The 27810-nt window shown below is 45.9% G+C and overlaps 1 protein-coding gene across 1 annotated transcript in view; it reads left to right on the top strand.

Annotated features, from left to right (window-relative positions):
• EPHB1 (EPH receptor B1) overlaps nt 1–27810 on the top strand; it is a 387857-nt gene that overhangs the window by 306345 nt on the left and 53702 nt on the right. The window contains 2 exon segments of the mRNA XM_075548849.1: nt 2060–2307; nt 18157–18372. Of these exon segments, the coding sequence (XP_075404964.1) occupies nt 2060–2307; nt 18157–18372 (464 nt within the window).

Genomic DNA, 27810 nt, shown 5'->3' with positions numbered 1-27810 from the left:
TGCTAGAAAATTATGCTTCTCTTGTCAGGCGTTTGACACCACATTTCAAGGCTGCACTTACAAGTGGATACTTAGACTGCTTCACAGGAAAGGGAGCTAGAAGCTACACAACCAAGTGAAATCAGAAAATAACATCTGAAAGCACATTAAACAGAATTCAACAGTTTTTTGTTTTGTGGCTTTTTTTTTAAGTGACTATGAAATAGTGTCACCAGAATTGCTTTTTACTCCTGGTGATTTTACTTCAAAAATGTTTAGCTGCTAGGCCACCCCTGGAAGCATGCCGCTTGCTCTCTAAAAACCATCTTGTTGCTTGGCGGGGAGGGGCACAGTTAGCTGTCATCCTCCAGCTGCAGTGTGGGCCTCAACTGTCCCTGCAGCCCGAGGCCATGGCTACCCTTGGCGGGGATGCTCAGGGCTGGCCATGTCTAGAGCCCAGGGTTGACCAAGACGTTGTCAATCTGCAGTTCAATGTGACCAATCCTCTGTGATCAATCCTGCTTCCTCCTTTCTTTCACGAGCGTTAGATGAGTAGCTTAGTCTGTGGTTCTCCCTGCCCAGGCCTCCCCCCCCCCTTTATTACTTACAGATTAACGTTTCGCTTTCCTAGCATTTCACTGTCTTTCCTAGAGGACTCACCAGATGCAAACACTTTCCAGACAATGTAGGAACGCAAAAGGTGTGGGATTTGGCCCAACAACCAAATGGGTGCTGAGGAGCGGCTTGTGGAATTATAGAAAAATAAATAAGACGGGAAAGATAGGACCCAGGGGCCCCTCTTCCATGTTGGAATCAAGACAGTGAAGGGCCAGGTTATTAATGAGACATGCAATCCTCCTTCAGGAACACATTGGGCAAAATGTGACACTGAGATCTCCTGACTTCTGTTGGGAGAACATCTCAGGGCATGCAAGAAACAAATGGTACCAAATGGTGCCAATCATTACTCTAGGAGAAGATTAAACAGCTGACAGTGGATGCTATAGAAATAAGGGTATTCTTAATAGGATGTGTGAGAAACTAGATCTGTGTAGGAAGTAACTTACCAATCTATAGAGGGTATATGTGAAGAGCTTGTTCCTGGAGAATTATATGCATCTGGCTTCTTAATTTACCAGAAAAGGAGGAATACTTCATTCTTAAGTAGTGGGAAGCTAAGAAACAAAGAGAAAACTGACTCCTAGTGTGATAAGAACTAAAGAAACTTTGTTTATGTGCCCTTAAGTGACAGCTTTACATTAGCAATTCAAGGGAGAGTAGTTGTGGGGGAAACTCTTTCTGTCTGCAGAAGGAGTATTAGGTTTTATTTCTCTATCTTAGAAATGGGAGAGACCTTCCCCCACCAGAGTCAGCCTTCGGAATGCCTTGGTTATGAGTGTAAACAATTGGGTTGTTTGCACTTTTATCGAGTTTCTTAGTTTCCCACAATATGGTTTACAGCTGGAATCACTCCGTGATGCATGTGGCTTTGCACTCACCTACTAATTAAAGGTTGCAGGTTTGAATCCACACAGAGGAGCCTTAGAAGAAAAGCCTGGCAATCTACTTCCCAAGGGTTACGACAACTGAAATCCTGATGGAGGGATTTCACACGTCTGCCCTAACACACAGGGTCTCCCCACGACCAGAGTCTGTTCAATGGCAGTTGGTTGGTTGCTGCTTGTGATTTAGAGAACATAGGCCTGGCTATTCTGGCACCCGTCTCTGCTAAAAATGAGCTGCACTTCTTCCAAAGTGAAGCTGTTTCATTTCAATTATTCAGCTGAGACACAGATGAAAACTAACCCAGGGGAAAAAATTCATATTCTGAAATTCCACTCCAGTTACGTGAACTATTTCTAAGGACCAAGGTAAGGGATTTACTTTAGTATTCCTTTTGTGTTTGATGTGAACTGATTAGAGCAAGACATCATGGTTACAATGAGAGAACACCATTTCAATTCCTGCCACTTTAATCACAATTTCACTCTGAGCACTATTCTTCTTGATAAGATGCCTCCCCTTGTGGTTCCACAGAATGAAAAGGAAGAGGGTAATAATTGCAATCTTGCTGTTGCAGGGGAGTTTGGAGAGGTGTACAAGGGGCGTTTGAAACTGCCGGGCAAGAGGGAAATCTACGTGGCCATCAAGACCCTGAAGGCTGGCTACTCAGAGAAGCAGCGACGGGATTTTCTGAGTGAGGCCAGCATCATGGGCCAGTTTGACCATCCCAACATCATCCGTCTGGAGGGGGTGGTCACCAAGAGTCGGCCAGTCATGATCATCACCGAGTTCATGGAGAACGGCGCTTTGGATTCTTTCCTCAGGGTAAGAGCTCTCCAAGGGCATTGATGCTGATGCCTGTTGATGTTGGATACCAGGGAACAGTGGCTCCTAAGAAGGATCCCCAGGGATCTGAGGGAGCAGAACCCACCCTTCGGGGCTCACTGGATGAAAGGTGGGCAGGGTATTGGCGATGTTACACAATTGTGTTCCTCAAAGGCGAGGACCAAACCAGGAGGGAGTTGACAGGTGCCTGCTGCATGACGGTGAAGGGTTACTGTAGTTTTCGGCTGAAGCCAAGCTGTCTCCTATGGTGGCAAACCCACGTGCAGCAGAACCAAAGATGGCCTGGTGCTGCATCTTCTGCAGGATCCTCAGGGTGCTCCAGCCATTGTGTGGCCGCTGTGTGGCCGGGCTGCCTGCTAGCCTGTTGTGCGCATCTTCTAGCACCATGGCGCATATCATCCTGTTATGATCCGAAGACTTTCACTTGCTCGTTTTTGAGAGTCGCTTGCGAGCCCCTTCTTCCTAGCCTATATTAATCTGGAAGTACCATTGAGACTGTCTAGCCCAGGTAGCATGGAGGGTATTTGAAATGCCACTGATCTCACTCTATCATCATCATAATAGGAAAGCCATCACAGTATAACACACTGACGGGTGGTGGTGGTACATGAACCGAGAAAGCAAAGAATGGACATTGGTGTCTGCCTGAATCACACAGGTGCAAGAGTCTTTGGGCTGTGACATAGCTCGGTGTGCTTCAGACAGACACCAGTGGCCATTCCCTATCTTTGCATCAGCACCGGTACCCTCCAAGCCAGCTCTTTTTGTTTGCACTTCAGTGATAAATTGGCTTGCCCTTTCCCGATGCCTGACAAGCCTGCTCTCTGGGGAGGCATTTCTGGACAGAGATGGCGGAATACTGTGTCTCAGCAACCACAAGTCTTTGCCAGGGTTGATGAAGAATTGTGATCGTCACAGTGGAGATGGGATGTACCTGAGTGCATATAGCTGGAAGACCTTTAAAAGATCCCTCTCAGAACATGCCACAACTTGAACCAGGTTCTCAGTGGAGCCTTTGGTGTGATGAATTGCTTTTCTATGGCCATTCTCATCATAATATTGCAACTCCAAGTGATTGGCTGGGACTGGGCACACATGGTACTTGTGGCCCACCAAGAGTATTAGAGAGCTTGCTAGTAATGCAAACAATGTGCATAGCACCTAGTGGAGGGTAGGAGCCTGCAAATACACTGTAGGAACATTGGCAGAGGATTTGATAGTTTTACCATCCTACTAAGCTTAAAATGAACCATCCCCTCCCTCACTGCTACCAAGACGAAATAATAGTGGGGTGTGCCCTATGGACCTGGGGTACCTGCATTGAGAACCTCCTAGACTCAGAAGACACAAGAGACAGTGCAGGATGACAAGACACAGTGACGGGACTCAGAGCTGAATACCTTCAAGAGTAGGTTTATGGGACTGTCTCTGAGTTCTTATTGGCAGAGCTAAAGAGCGATGTAAAATTTGCTGAAGTAGGGCAGAGGCCGGGCTATGGGAAGGAGGGGCCAAGAGGCTAATGGCCGGAAGGAGGTCTGCTGACAGGCCCAACTGAAAAGAGAGACCATCCTAATCAAACAATTGGATTCTGAGTTGTTCCTGGACCTAAATTGTAACCGGTTACTTCCCTATTAAACCCCGTAACTGGAAGTGCGGTCTCTGAGGGCTATGTGACTTTGCAGTAAGTTATTAAGCTCAGCAGAGAAGTGGTGAGGATTGTCAGCAAGGGTAAAAAGATTGGAGAAGAGAGGTGTAGCTGAGCTCAGCTTCAGGCTTGGGCTACTGACCTTGACTCTCCTTGAAACATGTCCCCCTTGTAAAGTTCGAGGAGGTCAGAGCCCCCTGCCACACTTGTATTTCACAGACGGCATCCCTGTTTTCTACCAGAACCTCTTTCACGTCTGTAGAGTGTCACAGAGCCCGCTGTAAAGGGTTAGGAGAGAATGACCAAGATTCTGCTGTCTAGAGCCTTAAGGCTCAAAGAAGAAGGTCCAGTGGAAAGCCTCAAGGACTGAGCAAGGACTTAAGGCTGATGCCAAATAGCAGGGGACACATGCCACAAGCAGCTGTGGCTACAGATTAATACTCTCATGGGCTGACTGCTCTGGCGAGGCTGTGTGGACCTGTAGAGATGAAAGAGCTATTGCAAGTCATCTTAAGTCGTGTTGGGTTGACTTAACATAACAACAACCATTTACTTTGCTCATGTATCTGCACTCTAGGCATGGCTTAGACTTGTCACTGTCCAATGAGCAATACGTTGGGGGTGATTCAAAGGCTGTGGATTGAAGTCATCTGAAGGCTCCCTCACTCATACATTTGGCTGTTAATGTTGGTTGTCAACTGGAACCTCTGCGTATGACCTGCTTGGGCTTCTTCAGAGAAAGCTGGATTCAATTTAAAAATGTCCCAAGAGGACACAGGGTGTGCTCCATCATCATTTGTGGCCTCATCACAGAAGTCAGATGATCTGCTTCTACCGTGGTTGCGGCTCACCCAAATTCAAAGGAAAGCTGTTTACTAAGCTCTGTGTTTCGATGGGAGGAAGGCAGCCCGAGGTCTTCATACGCAGATGGAATGGGAGGCCGTGTGACAGTCTTCCATAGACCTAGTCAATTCAGTCTTCCACAGACCTAGTCAATTCAGTCTTCCACAGACCTAGTCAATTCAGTCTTCCACAGACCTAGTCAATTCAGTCTTCCACAGACCTAGTCAATTCAGTCTTCCACAGACCTAGTCAATTCAGTCTTCCACAGACCTAGTCAATTCAGTCTTCCACAGACCTAGTCAATTCAGTCTTCCACAGACCTAGTCAATTCAGTCTTCCACAGACCTAGTCAATTCAGTCTTCCATAGATCTAGTCCCTGTACCCAAGAACCTCCATGCACACAGTCTAAGGCAATCATCTGTCTATAGGACACTTTCTTGCATCCGGGACTGAAAGACAGAAGAGTAAGTGAAGGATAATTTAAATCTTCATGGAGAAGTCATGGAAGGCTTCAAAGAGGAGGGAGAGAATCATCTGATACTGGCTAACAAAGACTTTGCCAATCAGTTGTCAATCGTGGGACCAGGTACACTGGCCGAAGGAATGGCATATACAAAGGTCTAAACGTGCTATTTGGTAATATCTCAGCATACGCACAGTGGCTCCAGAGCATATAAGCACAGCTTTGGGGCTGTAGTGTGTAAGGCAATCTGGGAGACTTGTCTAGAAGCTGCATTTATACACTGCTGAAGTCTTCAGGGCAAGCACATCTTGTGTCTCATATACGTCATTAGGCAATTGTGGCTTTTGTGCGGGGAAGGACAACTGACATACTGGGAGGTTATGGGACCCTGTAGTCTGAAACTACCCTTGCATAGCTTCTTTGAGTGTATGCTTCTGTCTTATTGTAGTTTGAAGTCCTACTAGCAAGCACGAGGATGTTATTTATAGTTTGAGTCAGCTCCAACTCCTAAAAACCTTGTGCATCACAAAGTGAAGGGGTGGCCCATCTTCATGGCTGCTGGTATTGTTGTAGCGGTGTTACATCAATCCATCTCAAAGAGGGGTTCCCTTATTTCCACGGGCCCTCTACTTGACCAAATAAGACAAACCCTGTGGATTATAACTTAGCAGAGGGAGCCCCTGGGAAATGCTTGTTGAATGAAAAACACGAACAACTATTTCCAAAACAGCAGGGTTAGGCAGGAAGAGTCTAGTCACATGGGTGCATGTGACCTCTTGCTTGTTGCCCTTGGAACCCCACTGTAACGTCAGAGCAGCAACATAGGGACCATGCTTTCCTGGGCATCCATTCCTGATCCGAGATCTCCGGAAGACAGTCCGATAAAAATGAACAGACAGCTATGCTACAAGAGCAAAACTCTTGAGCCTCTGCGCTTAAGATTCTTTCAGGTGTGATTACTTTCTACAAGTCACCTGACTGTGCTTCCGAGAAAGCCACAACTTTATTTGGGGACTGTGATTAGACTCCGTGCCTGGAACATGCAGGAGACAGATTTCATTCTTGGAAAACCACAGCCCCCACCATTTCTCCTCTCGGGAATGATTTCCATTTGGGAGCCAGCGTGCAGGGTGTGTTGGACACTGTTGTTTTTCATGATGATGAGGCCCAGCTTTCCACACTGATCATGGAAGAAGGGATGTCGAGGAAGGGGTGGCGGAAGCTGGCAGAGCCAGGAGGAGTGAGGGGAAATTAAGGTTTTCTGACTCCTTCCCCAGCATGGAGGCGGGTAATCTATAAATCTAATTTTAGGCTTTCCTACAACACCCTGGAGCATAGCAACATTAATTGATGTATCTTCTGGTTGATCAAATGCAAAAGTAGGTCATCAGTCCAGTTGTGCAGGGTCCATCTTCTGGGAAGAAGGATAATTTTAGGATCACCATTCAGAGAAGAAAGACAGAGGGTTAGTCTCCGTTCGTGTGACTCTTTCCTTCCCTCAACTTATCTCTTTTTGCTGATGGCGCATCTTCGGAGAGTGACCACAGGTCTAGCTCTGAGTCACCATCCAAGAGATTCTGGGCATCGGAATGTGGTCAACACACTTGATCTCGCCTCTCACAGTCCACTCACCGTTCCTCTTCCATTTTGAACTTCAGGGCCCCTCATATTCAGCGTGATTAGCAACACCATTGTCCTTGAACCATCCAGTCAGCATTGTTGTCTTGGTTCTTCCTGGCTGAGATAGAGATTACATAGCAACAACTCCATAATTAAGCATTTACTTCTCGGCACCCACATCCAAGAGATTCACCGTGGTCACGTTTTCCTAATATTTGGAAGAACTCTCGAGGGAACATTGAAGTCACAGCGGATATCCATGGCTCAGCTAGGAATCTCAACATACAGGGGAAGACTTTCTTGCCTGAAAATTGGTCTTATGGTCAACCGATGGTACATTCGCAGAGGATCATAACTGAAAGCCTCAGAAGTTATTGCAAAGCTATCTCAAATGCGATCTAGTTCATACACCCCTATGTCCTACAGGGAAGCTCATTCTTGGGGATGATGCTAGAGGACATCAAGCCAGATGTCACCCAGGAGACACCAGCTTGAAGGTCCTGAGACCAAGCTCCACATCAGACTCTGCCCAGAGTCACCCTGTGGCCTTGAGAAAATCTGTTAACTCAATTTCCCAATCCATAAACTGCAGGCATTGAGCTGGATGGTCTTGAAAGGGCTCTTTGAGTTAAAAGAAAAAATCTATGATTCATTCTCTTCAAACAAATCAAATAAGGATTTCATTTCCTCAAGTGGATTTGTCAATGAAAGTTGAAATACCTAAATCCTTCCTGTGTAATGTAAGGGCCGGCCAGTGGCTCCAAGACATTTGCAGAAAAGCAATTTCAGCAGAAAGCACTTCATGCCGGGAAGAAAGTTTAAATCACTTAACTTCACCCAGGCCTGTATTTCTTCTGACGTGTGCTGTGTTTTTACTATGTGCTCAGCAGAACCCAGGGGAGGCTTGAAGGAGAGACCCCAAAGTCATCAAGAAACCTAGGATGTCTTCGGCCTTGTTTGTGTTTTGTTTGCACATGGGGAATGATACCCGTGAACTGAACATAAAATAGTTGTGAGCAGATAATTGTGGAGGACTGTGAGAAAGGATCGTCTGACGGGCAGCAAACGTGGAGAATGTCACCAGCGTCACTGCACTGTGTTACTGCTTCCAGGTACCCTCAATGCAGAGCTGACTCTTGGTGGCCTGTGTGCAAGAGAATGAAACACTACCCCGTCTGCACGACGGCCACGCTCCTGGCTGTATTTGAGCCCATTGATGCTGCCCCTGAGTCAGCCCGTCTTATTGAAGGTCTTTCTCTTTCTCACCGACCCTAGACTTCACCAAGCATGCTCTTCCCCAGGGAATGGTCCCTCCTGATAACTTGGTCAAGAAGAACTCTTGCCATCCTTACCTCTAAGAAGCATCCCGGCTGTATTTCTTCCAAGAATGATCTCATCATTCTTGTGGCAGTCTATTGTATCCTCAGTATTATTCCCCAACATCATAATTCGTCAGTCTTCTTTATTCCTTGTCCAGCTTTCACGTGCATATGAAACAATGGAAAATACCATGAATTAGGTTAGGTATTCTTTGGTCCTCCAGATAACACCTCCACCTTTTCAAATGTTAGGAAGGTCTTCTGCAGGATGTCATTGTATTTCTCGATTGTTGCTTCTTCCATGGGTGTTGTTTGTGGATCCAAGGGCAATGAAATCATTGACATTTTCCATCTTTTCTCTGTTTATCATTAGATTGTTTATTGGTTGATTTGTGAGCAGTTTCGTGTTCTTTTCATTGAATTGTAACCCACACTGAAGCGGTCATCTTTGACCCTCATCAGTAAACCCTTCAAGTCTTCTTGACTTTCAGCAAGACAGATCATGTGGCCCATGTCTCCCAGGCTGTTACTGAGCCCCCTCCAATCCTGATGCTTCATTCTCATCCATGCAGTCCAGCTGCTAGGATTATTTGCTTAGCATAACGTTCCCTAGGAATGATGTAATTCTGACACACACCTTTTCGGATTTTAAACCACGTGGAATCCCTTTTTTCTGTCCAAATACCTCTTGGTCTATATACATGTTTCATATGAGCACAATGAAATGTTCTAAAGAATTTCATTCTTTGCAACATTATTCATAATTCATTATGATCCATATAGTTGGCTGCCTTTACAAAAGTGATGGAACCCAGGTAAACATCTGTCTGGTATTCTCTGGTTTCATTCATCTGACATCTGCAATGATGCTCTCCATCCTAGTCCTCTTTTATCTGAATCTGGCTTGAATTTGTGGCATTTCCCTATGGATTTACTGCCGCAACAATTTTTGAATTCCTTCTAGCCTAGTTTTATTTGCATATGACATTAATGATATAAAGACCCTTCAAAATATTAAAAATGTAAACTTTATTTCTCAATATAAACTCCATCAAGACCAAGACAGTCCTGTAAGCATGGGAGCAGCCATTTAATTCATCCCTGAAGAGCTGACCAGGATGAGGGTCCTCCTACCGTAACCATGTCAGTGCAGTCTTGTTCACATTGTTACCTGAAGAAAGATGGGTGCACACTTAGAGACACTTTTAGAGGTTAGAAGAGAAAAATAAGTTAGAAGATGCCAAATCAAGACTGCAAACTGGATGCCTAATGATTTTCTCATAAAATCACTCTTGTCTAGTGAGAAGAACAAGAGCCCTGGTAGTGTAGTGGGTTATGCACTGGGCTGCTAACCACAAGGTCAGCTGTTCCAAACCACCAGCCATTACTCTGGGAAAAGATGGGGCTTTCTACTCCCACAAAGCGTTACAGTCTCAGGAACCCACAGGGGCAATTCTACTCTGTCATGTAGTATCAGTATGAGTCAGAATTGTCTCAATGGGAGCGAGTAGTGGTAGGAATAAGCAGGATTCTGATGAAGCTTTCAGAGTTGTTCTGCTAAATCTTTGCTTTTCTGAAACACTTTAATAATAAGTAAATGTTACTATTCTGTGTCCCTATAGACAGTTAGCAAGCAAACTGCCCCGTGTATCCCCTCAAGCACAGTTGCCTTGACCTTTTCTCTTGACCAGTCTGCTTTTGCTTTGACTGGAGTCATTACTTTGATTGTGCTTCGTCTTCTGGGTCATACGTGCAAAGGTGTGTTTCTTCTCTTGTTGCAACTCACCCAAGAAATGCTCCGGGACCTTGACCCACTTTGTTTAAAAAATCGAAAGCTCTACTTTTGTGTAAAGCTTCTCTAGGCACAATTGTTTTGGCACCCATCAGGTAGATATTTTGCTCCACTTTAATTTTTCAGTCAGAATTGTCTGAGCTGGGCCAGTTGAGCTATCTGTGAGGTTGGCTATCATTTCTGCTGTTATTTGTCAGCAGTCTTCTCTTAGGGTAAGAACAAGATCAATTTTTCCACACAAATTCGCATGGATGACCTGTCACTGTGGGGTTCATCTTCAATATCGTCTTGACCCTTCTTCAAATGAATTCATTTATCCATTTATAGACTGCTGGTTTCTTTGAAGCATTTTCCCATAAACTTTCTGTAAAACATCAGTGGTTTCACCATTTTCCCACCAAAGCTTACCATAAATTGGATATTTGCTCTTATTTCAATTTTAGCAGATTTTATGTTGTTCTGATGGGAACTCTTTTCAAACTCATGTCTTATTTTTCTTAGTGCCTTAAATTAGATACTGTTTATATGTGTTATAATAAGATAATATGAATTTACCTTAGTTCAAAGTGTATACTTAGATTTTTTTCATGATCTGCTTTTTTTCACAAGCATTTTGAAGACCTCTTCATATGGGTTAATAATTTCTATATTGCATTATACCCCTTTTTGGAGAATGGATGTGGCTATGAATCTCTTCCAGTCAGTTGGCAAGTAGAAATTGTTGAGATGATATATCCTTGCTGTGTATAATTTTACTAAAATTAAAAAGAGAAAAAAGAAAATGATACGCTTTACAAAATCAATTTTTAAAAAAATGTTTGAGCATACCAGAAAATCTTAGCATGCTTCTATCTTTAAATTTCATCAAGCTTTTGAACTCAATGGGCATGATCCTCTCTTATCATCCTTTGTGGTCTCCTAAAGAGCCTAAGGAAAATGTGTCACTCATTTCCAGGTCATCATATTCCAGTGAAAAAGCCACTGAAGAGGAGTTAAAAGACCCAGATAAGAGTTTAATATTTGTAATACATGTGCCTCTACTTTCTATTTTTTCGGCCAGGGCAGACATCATTAATCAATCATAGCTATTTTCTCTGCAAAGCTTGTACACAGCTCTCTTCTCAGCACAGCATTTGTGGCAGCCATAACCAATTGATCAGAGATGGAATGGCAGTGGAGAAGCAATTTGCCGTTCTAGACTGAGATTCTTGTTATAATTCAGAACCACACAGAGTGATTTAAGGCTTATCACATAAACTTTCCGGACCTCCTTTATCTTGTCTATGAACACAATGCACTATTGCCTGCCTGGCCTGCTGTTTGGACTGTTTTTAAGGATCCAACCACTTTCTGTGAAGTATGACTTGCCATTCAAAAGTCGAGTAAGGGAAGAAATTACTGTTTGTTGATTAATTGATACAAACTTTAGGCCTGTATCATTAGACCCAATCTTCCAAGTCTACAGCTCAGGGGACTGGTGTAAAGAATGACCTGCTGAGGTCAAAGGCACTGTTTAACTGGGTCCTCTGAAGGGAACGGCATGTGCCCAGGAAGGTAGGAGAAGCCCGCGCATGTCTCATGCAGGTGTCCTCACTGTGCATCTGAGAGAGGGGTCAGGTCGGGGGGGCCTCATCTGTGAAATAGCGTGGCGCTCTCGATACTATGCAATCATCGCTGCTGGGCATTGAGCGGAGCCCTTTGATACGTAGCCTGTCATTGAAACCTCATAGACACCCGATGACGGGTGGACACTCGGTTCTTTTTTTACAGAGAGGGAAGCCATCCCTGGCAGGGTTGAATAATTTATACAAGGTCATACAGCAGTTTCTGAATTCAAATCAGGTCTGTCTGGCTCCACAGTCAGGACTTTGAACCACTTCTTGACCTCTGTTGACCCTAGAAACTGTAAGCATGATTGATGTAAAATTTAAAACAACTCAGATAATAACGAAGTACTGGGAAATCCGTGATGGTGCCAATCATTAGTATGCTTGGATACACTGAAAAGTTGGGCATTCGAGTTTACCTAGAGTGCCTAAAAAAAAAAAAGAGGCCTAGCTATCTCCTCCCCCATATACCCCTGTCTCCCCACCCCCACCCCCAGTTTCCGCCCCCACCCCCACTGCCCCGTGCCAAATCATCCATTGAAAACCTATGGAGCACAGCTGCGTGGAGTTTCAGCCTCACTACTTCTCACAATGGTTTGCAGCCATCCCCAGTGCCCTCCCCAAACGCATCTGCAAGTCTGCGTCCCTAGGGACACGTTGGTTGTCTGCCACGTTGTTGTCTACAGGTACAGAGAGGAAGTAACCGACTGAACGGAAAGAACAGAACCAGTGTGACTTGCAGCTAAGATGCATTTTTATAGTGTAGACAAGTTGCATGTCAACGTTCTGGGGAAGCATGTCCCCCAGGGGCCCACTTGGAGGGAGTTGATGGTGCTAGCAAAGCTTGGCTAGCTTCTTGAGAAGGTGTTGATTGAAGTTCCTCAGTGAGCACAGGATCCGCCTCACTCACTGCACATCCAGCTCTCACAGATGGGCAACATGCGCAGAGAAATCAATTCTGTATTTTCTTTTTGAGTTTTTTTTTAAGTGTTGCAGATAAAGCATTCTGGAAAAATTAGGAGGTGAATAAAAATTGAGTTGAAATAGACTTTGCAGTAAGAAGACCTGCCTCTGGTAGCGTCTCAGCATCAGTTTGTTCCCTCCTTCAGGTGAATTGGAGGAAGACCACCCCCCCCCCAGACCTAGATTGTCTTCTCGCAATTCATGTTATTATTGTTGGGCGTTTTGAATATCGGGTTTTTCTACTAGATGGGCTATTTTTATGGCAGGTTGTGTTAGAATCAGTTGTCCCAAGAAACTAAGCCAGTGACATTCATATGTGCATAAGAAAGAACCTTATATCAAGAAGTAGTTTTATACCAAGAAGGTTTCCCAACTCAAGTCCAACTCACATCCATGAGTCCCCTGGTAGCCGGGGTCCTCTCTTTAGACTCATGTAGCTGAAGGCCCATGAAACAGAAAGGTGAAGGGGGAAGCAGGGAGATCACAGATGGTGGGTGCAGAGTTAGTGGACCCAGCTTTTCAGTGTAGCATGGCAAGGCACTGACAGTTCCCCTGGTCAACCACCCACATGGGACCACCCCTGGAGGCAGACACAGGATCCAAGCAAGGGGGAAGGTGAAGGGCGAGAGAGAGAGAGAGATCCCCAGTGTTTCTCTTATTAAAAGGTCACACCCCTAAAGAAGCATCATCAGGCTGTGAACTTATTAATAGGTTGGATTCCACCCCTACACTTTCATCTAAGTACAAAACTCCAGCCCAAACTCACTGCCATGAGTCTATTCCAACACAAAGCTATAGGATAGGATAGAATTGCCATTGTGGGTTTCTGAGATGGTAACTCTTTAAAGGAATGGAAAGCCGGAGTAGCTGATGGTTTCAAACTGCTGACCTTGAGGTTAGCAGCCCAACACATATCCAGTACGCCACCAGGACTTCCAGTATAAGGTGACATAAAATTTAATCACCACTCCGGTGTTTTGTTTTTAAAGATCATTTTTGGGGGGGCTTTTACAGCTCTTATAACAATCCTTACATCAATTGTATCAAGCACATTTGTACATATGTTGCCATCATCATTTTCTTTCTTTCTCTTTTGAAATCATTTTATTGGGCGCTGTTACAGCTCTATCACAATCCATCCATCCATTGTGTCAAGCACGTTTGTACATTTGTTGCCATCATACTTTTCAGAACATTTACTTTCTACTTGAACCCTTGGGATCAGCTCCTCATTTTTCCCTCCCTCCCCTCCCCTCCCACCCTTATGGACCCTTGATAAATTATAAATTACTATTACCTTCACATCATACACTGTCTGCTGTCTCCCTTCAACCATGTTTCTCTTGTTTGTCACCCTGGGGTGGGGATTAATATGTTGATCATTGAGATCCGTTCCCCCTGCTCCTCCTCCTCCCCTCTACCCTCCTGGTATCACTACTCCCATTACTGGTCCTGAGGGGGTTTTCTGTCCTGGATTCAATGTGTGTTGAGAGGAGTGTACATGCTCTGGTCCAGCTGGATTTGTAAGGTAGAATGGGATCTTGATAATTGGGGGAGGAAATAGTAATGAACTAGAGAAATATTGTGTGTTTGGGTGTGATATTGTGCCATGGATAGCTCCTCCTTTCCTTGTGACTCTTCCTTGAGGGATGTCCGATTTTCTACAGAGATGTCTACTCCAACACCACTTGTTTGGAGTCTTCTGATCCCCAAAACCTGATCCCATTGACACCTCATGATCACATAGGCTGCTGTACTTCTTCCATGTAGATTTTGTTTCTTCCCTGCTAGATGGACGCTTGTTTAACTTCAGACCTTTAAGACCCCAGATACCGTATCTTCCAGTAGCTGGAAACCATCAGCTTTCTTCACCACATTTGCCCATTTTGACTTCAGCATTATGTCGGGGAGATAAGCATCACAGAATGCCAGTTGTTAGAATAAAGTGTTCTTGTGTTGAGGGAGGACTTGAGTAGAGGCCCAATGTTCATCTGCTACCTTGATACTTAACATATAAATATATGTACATTGATATATCCCTTTTGTTATATATTTACATATATTTGCATATACTTTTACCTCTATAAATATCTTTTGCCTTCTAGTTCTTTCTTCTATTTCCTTTTACTTTCCTCCTGTCCCACTATCATGTTTGACCTTCATTCAGCTCTCAGTATTTCCTCTTGAGTACATTGCACATGATCAGATCCCATCGGACATTCTACATCCTCCTCGCCATTGATTTTAGACCTCTTGTTGCCTTGTCCCTGAGTTTATTGGCTCCCCACTCCATTTCCCGATCTTCCCCTTTACCCTGTCCCCCTGTCTGTTAGACAGGGTTCTCTAGAGAAACAAGTAGAGAAACAAGACCAGGACACTTATGAATAGATAGATAGATAGATAGATAGATAGATAGATAGATAGATAGATAGATACAACATAAGAAATAAATATCTAATTAGTCTATAGAGCAGTACAAATGGCTCAGTTTAACTCACTTCCATGAGACAGCTAATATACTGGCAGTCCATTGAGTCATGAGGGTACAATCTAAAGAAGCAGACAGCCGAGTCCTCTGTAGAGCAATTCAGGCTATCTGGGCACGGCAGCAAACAGCAAGGCAGGTCACCAACAGTCAGCCAGATGACAGGTTCTGACAGTCCACAGCTCAAGCAATGTATACACCATTAGCGTGGCGAAGCAGGTCTTAAAGGAACCTCAAACTACAATGACACAGTCCATGAGTTGGGTGTCCCACAGGTAGTGTAGCTCACAAGTTGAGGCAGAGAACCAGCTAAGGCATCCACACACTGGTCCAATCATCAGATAGCAAGAGACAAGAAAGGCAAGGCTTGCTGAACCATATATCTCTCCACCCTTCAATTAAACAGCCTTTCAATTAATCCTATATGTGTTCATTGGCCAGGTTGGCAAAATAAACCTATTACACTCCAGAACTGTTGGTCCTGTTGTTTTCTCCTCAGGATTGTTTATCTTGCCTATCTTATATAGATAAACATGAAAGGGGGTGTTATAAATAATTCCAGGACTGTCTGTTGACCATTAGGTTTTCTGATCGAGTCTGATGAGGTACCAAGCTCTCCCCTCCGAGTCTGAGGTCTATTTTGGGGATTCCTCGGGGACTTCGCTGTTTTGCTCCCCTTGCTGCTCTGTTGCACTCCCTTCGTGTTTTGCCCCTGTGTGAGGGGGTCCGACCAGGCACAATTCCTACACTGTGTCTCCAGTGCTGGCTTTGTTTTAGTGTATGGTGAAAACGCACCTTCCTCCTGCCTGCCCTGATATTTATATAGGAAATACTGTGACATTTTTGCATTTGAAAAGTCCTCAGAATCATTAGCCTAGTAGTGAGGGGCACACAGTGACATGCAGTAATGAGGTGACATACAGTAATGACCCTCTGGGGATGTTGTGGGCCATCCTAAGGAGTTTGGATACGTTTCCCAAATGACGTGCTACATCACCCATCGACGTGGAAGACTGTATGGAATGTAACCTGAGCACACAATAGATGCTCAGTAATTGGTAGTTTCTCCTGGTGCTTACGGATTCTGCTTCCACATGAGGTGCGTGTGGAAGAGAGCATGGCCAGCTTTCCCGGGGCCTGGGCTCAGCAGTAACTAGATGAAGCCCTGGCATCCTCTCACCTCCCACCTCTCCTCCAGGCAGAGCAGATGATGCCCAGGCTGGGTCCCACTAATAGAACAGCACCTAGAGCCCTTTGGGATGCAGCTGGGACTGGACAAGGTGGAGAAATCCATCCTTGACAGGTTTGGTCCAGGCTGCACTGATTTACCCAGTGTTTGCAGAACCAAGCCCCAAGGACTTCCAGTTGGCAGGAGGATGGAGCACACTGCTGAAGACTGTCATCTAGCCATGGGGCGGGCACACACCTGAGAGATGGGAGCCCTGTGTTGATTTGCGGAGGGCAGCTCAAGGAGCAGCAACAAGGAAGGTCCGCGTGCCAGATGCCATGCCCCAGGCTCCTCCTGCACTGCTAATCCTAATACTCTACGGATGGAGGCTGGCACCAGGGGCTGTCCCTTTGGAAAGGATGATGGGATCACAGTACTAATAGCATCCCAGGGAGATACCCTACATTTAAATTTGGAACCAGGAAGAGATGTACCAGCTATTCATTCACGCGACTTTGTTGGGGTTTTGCTATTTACATGGCTGTTCTCAGCACTGAGATGTCCATGGAAACCAGAAGAGAGAAATTCCTTGACCTCAAAGTGCTTAGAATCAAGCAGGAGAGCTAGAAACCCACATTCTCACACACCGCTGAAACATAGGCTAAGAAGAAAAGAAACAGAGCATGCATTGAAATATAGGGGCAAATCAGCAAAACCACCAAACTCACTGCCCCCATGTTGATTCTGACTCATAGTGATCCTATAGGATAGAAGATAGCCACCCCAAATGGTTTCGAAGGCTTTACATCTTGATGGAAACGGCCACCACCTCTTTCTCCTGTAGCATGACGGGTCCAGACGTCCACCACTGTGTCACAAGGGCTCTTTGTAGTAGTAAGAAGGTGCTGATTGTGCTAGGATGGGACAGCGGTAGCTCAATGAGGCTCAACTTTTGTGTCTGTGCAGGAGACCCAGGCTCAATTCCCGGTGGAGCCACCTCCGGCCCAGCCACCACTCATCTGTCAGGGGAGGCTTGTGTGCTCCTCTGAGGCTGAGCAGGTTTCAGTAGCCCTTCCAAGCTAAGTTGAAGCAGGACACAAAGTAAGATGAAGTAGGAAGAAAGCCCTGGTGATCTACTTTCCAAAAGAGTTCACCAGTGAAAACGGTTCAGTCCCCTTGTACATGGTGTCACCGTAAGTCAGGGGCTAACTCCAGAGCCGCTGACCGACCGCAAACGCCACCGTTGTGGCCGGGAAGGGGGCAGGTACAGGGAAGCACAATGTAAACTGGCCGACAGGCTATGTAGGTGCTAAGAGTGAGGGAAAGCCCTCTGCACAGAGGCAGCAGCCTGTCCATGGGCCCCGAGGAGGAAGACCTTGACCGGGAGAAGCATTGGGAGATCATCCTTGGCTTTACCCTAGGCGTGAGGGGGCAGCGGCCTAAGGTGAGGCAGTTCTTGGTCCCATGGGGTTCTTGTGTACCACAGTACATTGTTGGGTGGTCTCCCTTAATGCATTGGGAGACTATTTAAAGAGTTTTAAGCCAGGGAGTGACATGATTTGATTTACGTTTTTAAAAGATCACTCCAGCTGCCTTGTAGAGACTGGGTTGTAGGGGGTCACGCCTGGGGAGGCTGTTACAGGTGATTGATGACAATGACTTGGTCAGAACAGTGGCAGTGGAGATGGAAAGGAGTGGATGGGTTTGAGATGTAATTTGGAGATGTAATCGACAAGGCTTGGCAAATAGGGGAGGGTGTTCAAGGAGAGGGATGCTGCCGGGGGAGGGGGAGGGGAGGGGAAGCAGTCAGCTTCTTGGCCTGCATCTTGGCGAGGCTGACAAGAAGCAGGGCCACAGCACCTTCCTCTCTGCTTACCCACTGAAGCCCATCTTGATCTGGGGGCTCTTTTGTCTCCTCACAGCAAAACGATGGGCAGTTCACGGTGATCCAGCTCGTGGGCATGCTCAGGGGCATTGCCGCTGGCATGAAGTACCTGTCTGAGATGAACTACGTGCACCGGGACCTGGCTGCGAGAAACATCCTGGTCAACAGTAACCTGGTGTGCAAGGTGTCGGACTTTGGCCTTTCCCGCTACCTCCAGGATGATACCTCTGACCCCACCTACACCAGCTCCTTGGTGAGTCCTTCCTAGTACTCTCAGGAAACAATGCGTCTGGAGAAAGGGTGGCTGCCCGTGGCTGCGGAACGGTGACAGGGCAGGTTTGAGGGGCTCAAATCGGGACCTGTGGCTCCAGGGGGCAGAGCCAGATGCTGGGAGGACCATCCATCCAATAGCGCCCCGTTGTCCAAGCGAGCAGTTGGGCGAGGAGGAGGGAGCCGTGTTTGCTGATAAGCTGTGGTGTTGCTTGGCCCGTGGGAAGAGAAAGCTTAGAGAGGTGGACAGTGGCCCCAGAGACAACTGTCCCCCAGCCTGGAGCAGGCTGCAGGCATGCTGGACACTGCCAGCAGGGAGACTTTCAGGAGCATTGTTCTCTGCCATCCCCATTGCTTCCAGTTTGCTGACGGTGCCACCCGCCTGCTGATTCCTGCTCGGCGTCTGTTTGCTGCCAAAACTCCCTCACCAGTTCAAGCAGCGGTGCCCACTGCCTCCTTCACACAATTCACTTAGTACTTTTGCCAGCTCCTCACACTTCATAGGCCCACACAGAGCTCTCGATTTACATTCCAATATCCCCTCCCCTGTCTCCCCATTTTAGAAGTGGGCCTCACTCAACGAATGACAGAAACCAGGGAATCGGCCTCGATGCCTCTTTTTGTGTCCTCTCCATGTTCGGTCCCTCAGCAACACCCAAGCGATTCCACCTCCTAAAGACTAGGCCACCTGTTGCCACCTGTACGGCCACTCCCTTGTTTCCAAATACTATCTGCCCTCTCCTGGACCTTTGCAGGAGCCTCCTGGTTCATGACTTCCTCTGGTCTCCTGCTCTCTGTCCTCAACAACATCCAAAGTGATTGATCTGAAACCCCCCAGATCTACATGTCTTCTCCAAACCCACAAAAAGGTTTAAAGTCAAACAGTACAGAAAGTCAAGGGAAAAGAACACGTATAAATAATCAACCCTCTTGCAGGGGTCTGCAAATTTTGTCTTAAAAGACAAAATAGTAAATATTTTAGGCTTTGATGGCCAAAGGGGGAAAATATAGGTACTATGTACATAGTAAAGGTTCTTAGCTCTGGGGCTAAAAAGAGAAGGTGGCCAGCCAGGGGCTAACCCCTGCCCTGAAGTCTCAGTTTCCACAGGTGGGTGTGTAACCTGGCACATGTCGCTCCTTGTACAAAAGTGGAAAATTCTGATTGTGTAACACCTGCGCATCTCTGTGCCCATTATTCTGGCATTTTTTTATCAGCAGATTGTAGTCTCTGAAAGTTTGTAAACAGTCTCATTCCACCCGGAGTGCAGGGCTGTCTGTTTGCTTTCCAGCATCCTCACCAGCATCGATGTCATCAATCTTTAAAAGTTTGCCAAACCAAGGATGAGAAATGGCTCCTCATTATGTTTCAATTTACATTTCCAACTGACTGCTGGGAGTATTAGTCAATTTTCACACAGGCACCAGGATTTGTGTTTCTTACACTAATTGTCTGTTAATGTCTTTACCTACTTTTCTATTGTATTGCCTGCTGGTTTCATGGAAATTTATAGGAAGTCTTTGTAGAAGGGATTTAACTCCTTGCCTGCCATATGTGATATAATGAATATTTTCCCTCCACTCTGTCATTCTTTTAATATTGTTTTGATATGCTCTGGCTTATAAAAATAATAAGTATGTAATCAAAATTATCTATCTTACCCTTATCTCTCTTTACTTCTATGCCTTCTCTGGTTACCCGATTTGCTTTATTTTCTATTTATTTTTATTCCCAAATTTTAAAATGTTTCATAAATTTTCCTGTACTATTTTTACTGGGATTTTGGGAGGGGGTATGTTCTATATTTAGATATGTAATACACCTGATTTATTTTCCCTATCATCTTTATAGACCATTTTAAACATCTAGAGAAGTGGATGGACAGCCATAAAGCCATCACCTGGATTCTAAGATTTATATTTTGTTTTTACTTATTATATCACATAACTTTTCATTTATCTATTCATCACACTTTGGAGTTTCAACTTTTTAAAATTTTACTTTGGCTTTTTTATTGTTGTTGAAAATCTCCACAGCAAAACGTCTATCAAATCGCCAACATTGGCTCACCTTGTCCCTGAAGACTTCAGCCTGTGTGCTCATTAATAAAAGTTGAGGAAGGTTCAGTGTTTGTTGATGGATCTTTATCCTGAAGATAAGATGTGCATTTCTGAAATGCACACATCTGAAGTGCGCCCTCTACAGGGTATTAACGCAGACTCACAGCTCTGTAAGCCGACCCCTGCCAAGGTGCAGAACCTTGCCATCACCTAGAAGACTCCCTCCCGTACCTTCCCAGTCAGGTCTCACACACACCCTCACTCCCACCCCCAACCCTGCGCACAATGACTACCACGGTCGTGGGTTTGGGGTTTTTTCCCTAACCATAGCTTCGTTTAGACTCTTCTGGAATTTAGTGCAAGTGAATCAGGCAGCGTATGCTCTTTCGTGTTTGGCTGCTTTTGATAAACATGAGGTTGGTGAGATCCCTCGTGGTGTGATGTACAGCAGTAATTGGCTGCTATTCATTGTTACATAGTAGTCCACTGTTTGTGTAGTCATTTTTCTGGTAGACCCCTGCTATGGTGGCATTCTTGCCCTGTTTTCCTTCAGGTGTGTAGATAACCATGGAGGCGCTACTTACTACATATCCTACTCATTTTATTGACTCTGGTCTCTCTTTTGAGTTACCTGCAGTCCTTGCCATAGGTTAAGCTCCTCCATATACTTGCATTCTGCCAGTGAATCTATTTATTTGTATGGGGGGGGCAACAATATTTATTTATTCTAATTATTTCAGCAAATGATTTACTAGCTGGGTAAGGTAAGTTGCCTTCATTGTTATTCTTAAAAGCAAAACCAAAAAGTTTAATTGGCTAGTCTCGGAATTCTTCTTTTCCACATGCAGCTTCAAAGCACGTTTCCTAATTCCAACACACACACACACACACACACACACACACAAACACACACACACTATCAAGTTGTGACAGGAACCATCCCGCCTTAGGAAGGATAAAGATGACTCCAAATTACCTACATGATTGCGTGATTTATGAAACACAATTTTAATAGACCTTATATTATATTTAGGCGATTTGTTGTGACTTCATAAATGTATATTATAAATTAAAAAGCTTGGGGGCTTTGAAACGTCCTTGGGAAAATTCTATTCTGTTTTCTTAATTCCACTTCTCCACACTTTTGGAAACACTCTCTCTCTCTCTCTCTCTCTCTCTCTCTCTCTCTCTCTCTCTCTCTCTATATATATATATATATATATATATATATATATATATATATATATATATATATATATATATATATATATATATATATATACTCTGTCTCTGACCTAAGAGCTTTCAGAATTCTTCACAGTAATGATCACCCTTCACTACATTTATCATAGAATTGTGCTATGGTTTCCTTTCCCCCCCAATCTGTGAAAAGTGTTACTGTTAATGGGGAAACATTTTAGGCATCTGAAAATGCAAACTACTTATTCACGTGGCAAATACTGGTTAAGCATCTAATACAAGGAAGCTTTAAAAGTTCATGGAAAAACAGAATTCAAAGAGAATGGAATTTCCCCATGATTTTTTAAAGCCCACTCATATGTGCCCACAATGAGCTACAAGCTGGGGACACACATTATAATCAGAAAGAAAAGGCAGTATTGCTCTCATTAGCTCCCAGCTTGGAGAAGGAAGAGGACAGTGATCAGATAGCTACACAAATGCATGTGTGATCCCCACATAGGGGAAGGGCCACTGTTGGGGAGCCATGAGTGAAATTACACCTACGAGAACAGCCCAGCTGTGTCTCAGGGTGAGCGAGGGCTCCCTGGGGAAGACAGGAGGTCCAGCAGGGATTGGGAGAATAATTCAATTGCATTAATGGGCAGGTGAGAGCACTGGAGACGGAGCACATCCCAAGACCCTGTGGCACGAGGGAAGAGGAAAGACTGGACTAGCTAAGGTTTGGTCTTCGTGCTGGTATTTGGGGGGAAAGAGGGACATTCGTGTGAGATATGGCCAGCAGTTATATCATGGCGAGCCTCTCAGACCTCGTGGGAGGACTTTACCGTCTTGGGGCACTGTGTGTGTGTGTGTATACACGCGTGTGCACAGGTCTTTGTTGTTGTGTGCCACTGCCTTGATTCCTGCTCATAGTGACTTCATTGAACAGAAAACTTACTCCACAGGGTTTTTAGGCTATAATTTTTATAAGGTCAGATTGTCCATCTTTTCCACACAGAGCCATTGGTAGATTTGAATTGCCAACCTTTTGGTTAGTAACTGAATGGTACAACGGCTGACTGTCTAGAATGTGATGGATTTGCATTTATAAAGATTACACTGGCTTTTCCCTTCTCTTTGCCTTATGATCTTTTTCCTTCTTTAAAAAATTTTTTCTTTCGTTTTGCTTTTTGCCATTTGGCAAGTCTAATGAAGATAGATGCCCTGAGCAAGTGAGGTGAGCCTTAGCAGGGAATGGAGCCCGTATGTGAGAGGGTACGCTGTCCGGCAGGGATGGATGGAAGAATTGCTCTTTGCAGGGCATTGAGGACTATACCGTGGTCATTGGTATATTTGAGTTTATTGCAGTAATATAATTAATTGCTGGCCCATGACTTTCCATAATGTCAAATTCATGAAAGTCCTGGATATTGAGAAACTCTGAGAGTGACGGAGATTAAGGTTAGAAGATCGGGGTAACTAGCGGTGACAGATCTTTCATAGAACATTTCTTGGACAACTGGTATAATTTGGAATGTAGTATCTTGGTGACAAATATGTGGGTGTACTTGGTGGTTTTCTTACAACATTTCTGTAAATTGAAACTCTCTCAAACAGTATGTTTGTTTTTCATGTACCCTGGCTGCAGTGTGGAGGGTGGTGGAAGGAGCAGCAGTGAAAGCAGGTTGGAGCAGCAAAGGAGAATGTCCTGAGTGACGCCGGAAGAATCTGGGGGCTAATACAAAAGGAGTTAATAGCAGATGACCTTGACCAAGGTCCAGGGATGATAGCCAAGTATGACGTCAGCTTCTATTGAGCCATGCTCTGGGAGGGGTATGCTAGAAAGGAACTGGTTGGTAGAGTGGAATAGCAAGGAATAGATAGTGGGTTTACTGAAGAATGGTGTTTTTCAAATTTGGTGGGTAGGGAGATCTTGTTTATCCAGAGAGCTAATAAACAACACAAAGGATCAGAGTGTTTGAAGTTTGATCAGATTAGAGCCTTTAAATTTTTCCCAAGTCATTCTGATGCCCACCAAAGTTTGAGAAGCACCGGTTTTGACATTTCGATCATTTTGTGCTGGTGATACTGTGGGTTCTGAATGGGGTTACCAACGGCAAGGTTGGCAACAAAGATTTATAGTCTATCTTGGGTTATACAGACCTGTGCAGAGACCAGGGCTATTGTTCAGACAGGTCCAGGGGATACTGCAACATTTGAAATCAGGAAAGGTGTGCTTCCGAATCATATTCTTTCTCCATTCTTATTCACTCTGTGTGCTGAGCCAATCACCCCAGAAGCTGAACTGGATGCATGAGAACACCGTGTCAAGATCTGAGGAGGGCTCACTATCAACCTGTGCTTTATGGATGGATTTCTTGTCATCCAGGTCTTGAGCAATACAGTCTCCTATTTCTCCTGAGTTAGGAAGAATGTCTATACTTTGCATTCATTCTTAAGAATACTTTTTCTGGATATTTCTTTCCATATTGTTTATTTGCTGGTGTTCTCTTAGCACTTTAAAGATTTTGCTCTGCTGTTGATCTGGCCAGCGGGGTTTCTGACGAGAAGAGCCCATGAGTATTTGGATCAAGCCGATTGCAACCCAAGACCCTGCGGGCCGGGTAGAACCACCCTGTGGGTGTCTGAGACTGGGACTCTTTGCTGGAGGAGCAGCTGGTGGTTCGGGGCTGCTGGCCTTGCAGTTCGCAGCCCGGCACACAGCCAGCACGCTAGCAGGACTCCGCATTCTCCTGTGTAGACGAAGCTGTCTACTCTGATTTCCAGACCCTCCCCCTACAGTTAGGTTTTTAGCCTGACAATGATGTGTCTGCACACATTTTCTTTCCAGTCTCTTTTCTCTGACTGCATCCTGTTTGATGTGTTCTGCTGCTTCAATCTCCCCTATATTTGGGAAATTTCAGCCATAATTCTTCAGATATTATCTTCTACCCCATTTCTTCCATCCTAGGGCTGCCGTTAGCCGTGTGTAGAACTCCTGAAACTTTCCCACGGGTCTCTTAGGCTGTTTTCATTGTTCCCCAATTCTGTCTCTCACGCCTTCAGATTACATAACTTCTACTGAACCCTTTATTGAGAGGTTAATTTGTCACCTCTAATTTGCTACGGAGCCCCTCCAGTAAGTTTTCTCTCTGCTGTGTGTATTTAAATTCTACAATTTCTAATCAATTCTCTGTTTAGTCTTGTCTACTTCTCAGCTGAGATGCCCTACGTTTCTCTTCCTCACAAGCATCGTTCTCTCTATCTCACTGCGCGTGGCTGCTTTCAAGTCAGGGACTGGTGATCACAGCCTCTGGATCATCGTGAGCTTGGCATCGTTGGGTTGTCTTTTCCTGTGAAAACCAATGGGCCACGATGTCCCGTGGAGTAATTTGAACAGCTAGTCATCTGAGATCGTGTGTGCTGTGCGAGGAAGGCTATGATTCAGAGACTCTGGATTCTGCTCCATAGAACTCACTAAGGAGGACTGGTACCTTTGGTCTTCAGAGGCGGTTCACTTGGTTCGCATAAGACTGCCCCCTGTGTGGCGGGCCGCTGCTGTGGTTTCTGTGACTGTGGTTCCAGACGGGCCCCCACCCCCCTGGTTCAGGAGTCTATCAGAGCCCCAACAGAGCGTATCTCCCGAGCGAGGAATTCCCTCTCACTGGCCCTCTTGTTGTCGGGGATCCTCTCCCAACTCTCCAGAAATGGGGGTTACCTTGGACTCCTTCTCTTGGTTCCTCCGCCCAGAAACGTGATGCTTTATCTTACTGGGGTTTTAGCCGCTGGGCAGACTGTGTGTGTGCGCACCCACAGAGGATAAAATGCACCCTGTGCTTTTTGGTTTCCAGAACCTCCAGGTCCACTCTTCATCTCATCCCGTCTTTCTCTTTTGTGGTTATGTGCGTGCGGGAAGACTAGTTTGTCAGGGGCACACTCCTCTGTGCCCAGAGTGGGACCTCCCCGCAGCCTCTATTACCTTCACCAGGAAGCAGTTCTGTCAAAAAGCAAAGACCAAGTCTTCAAGGCTCTCGACTCCATCTTCATTCCACCAGTTCAAGCAGTTCTTGGAGACCTTTCTAGGACCATCGCCTTCAAGTACACCTGTTTCCCTTTCTAATTGAAGACCACACTAATAGCTATTGAAGCTTTCTAGTTGTTCCTACCAGACTCTCAGTCTCTCTCTCTCTCTCTCTCTCTCTCTCTCTCTCTCTCTCTCTCTCTCTCTCTCTCATTCTGTCTTACTTCTCCACTGTGCTTCCCCCCACCCCTGCCCTCCTCCCCTAGCTTAAATTTCTATTCTTAGCCCCAGGAGCATTTCCTTCCTACCTGGCTCCTGGCAGAAGGAAGGGTAGAAGGGGTTCTTGGAGCTCTCTGGGGATCACAATAAAGCCACTAGAGTAAGGAGAGTTCTGCCTGGCTCCTCACACGCTCTGCTCCTCTAAGGGGCGGTTCACGGGCTGTGCTGGGTTCTGAACACCGGGACAGTTGTCCTTTTCACCGGTGTGTTTCAAAATGCTCTCATGAGTCCCTGGGTGGTGCAGACAGTTAACACGGTTGGCCGTTAACCGAACGTTCAAGGCTAAAGTTCACCCAGGGACTGCTCCGATGAGAGGCCTGTGATCTGCTTCCCAAACCAGTCACTGCAAGCCCTGCGGAGCTCTCATCCTGTGGGGCTGCAGGAGAGGCAGAGGCTACAGGTGCATGCGTCCAAATAAGCGTTGTCATTGGCCACTTCCCCATGGTTGACCTGAAAGGCCTCATTCTGGTTATAATTGGACCTATCACCTGTTAAGAGGAACCCTCCCTCCCCCAAAAATGCTTACGCCTACCAGGAAAGATGCTACCGCTTACATGGGCCCAAGCGTCGGAATTTCACATACATCTTAACACCCACACCTAACCTCTGCCCTTTGTGAGCTCATGTTTGTGAACAGAATCCCATGGAGGATCCCATAACTCCTGCCTGGACAGCACTGTGTGCTGGCGACATCAAGAACCAGACTCCAGGATGGCTCTCCTGCTCTGCGGACGCACAGGCAAGGTCCCGGCCCCTCCCTTGGCGCCCATGCCGCCCTGCCAGTGTTCAGCTCGCTGCTTCTGCTAAAGTAGCGTCAACTTCCTCAGCCTCCACAGCCCCTGGCTGTCTCTCCAAGACTTCCCAGCCTGCACAGCCATGCTCCCTGCAGGCCTCCCGTTTCATCATGAATGGCATAAAATCTTCAAGGCGCCTCTGATCTCCTTCAGCCCCTTCCCCTTTGACTCCTCTTGGGGTGCCTCCCATACCCTGCATTTCTGCCGCTTCCGAGACTCCCTTGCTTCCAGGCAAGCCGGTGCCTCCTCCCTCCTGTCTCTCCTCTAATGTCAGCCACGGTCTCTGCCCTGGTTCTTTCCCCCCTGTGAACCTCAAACAGAGCTGTTTCTTAGGCTTCTGCCCCTCTTGGCAGGAGGCAGAGACACTTTCTCAGGCTATTTGCGAGCCGTGGCTCTTGTCCTTCCTTGCTCGTTGGTCCTTGACCGGCTCTTCCTCTTGGGATGCCCTGCCTATTGCTGGTGGGGGATGCCCACCGAGAACCTGTCAGTTGACCCACTCCCCTAGAACCTGTGCCCCTCTGCATCAGCCACAGTGACTGCACTGCTCTGGGGTACTGTGCATGCCAGGCCCTTTCTCCCCAAGGGACAAGGGACAACGACAAGGGACAACCTCCCTTGAGAGGAATCCATCCTGGCTCCGTCAGGGGGACCAGGCCGTGGCTCCACCTGCACCAGCATGTAGGCAGCTCCCTGGTCTTGCTGCTCCTCCGTTACTTCTGTGACTCACTAACCCAGCTCCAGCTTCTGTCCTCATCATGCCGGTTTTCAGACAGAGCTGAGCTGCTGCAAGTTTCTAGCCTTTTCCTTAGCAGCCCTGCAGGTGAACCATTTATGCTACCAAAATGCTCATGGCACATCCACAGCCCTGCGTTGATTCCGACACACCACAGCCCTGTAGGGCAGGGTAGAACTGCGCTTGTGGGTTCCTGAGAAACTGTAACTCTTTATTATTAATCATTTTATTGGGTCTCTCGCAGCTCTTATAACAATCCATGCATCAATTTTATCAAGCACATTTGTACATATTTTGCCATCATCATTTTCAAAACATTGCTTTCTACTTGAGTCCTTGATATAAGCTCCTCTT

Source organism: Tenrec ecaudatus, chromosome 4, assembly GCF_050624435.1.
Source record: "Tenrec ecaudatus isolate mTenEca1 chromosome 4, mTenEca1.hap1, whole genome shotgun sequence".
NCBI classification, from domain to species: Eukaryota; Metazoa; Chordata; class Mammalia; order Afrosoricida; family Tenrecidae; genus Tenrec; species Tenrec ecaudatus.
The sequence above is the reverse complement of the archived record's forward strand: the minus strand, read 5'-3'. Positions and strand labels throughout refer to the sequence as shown.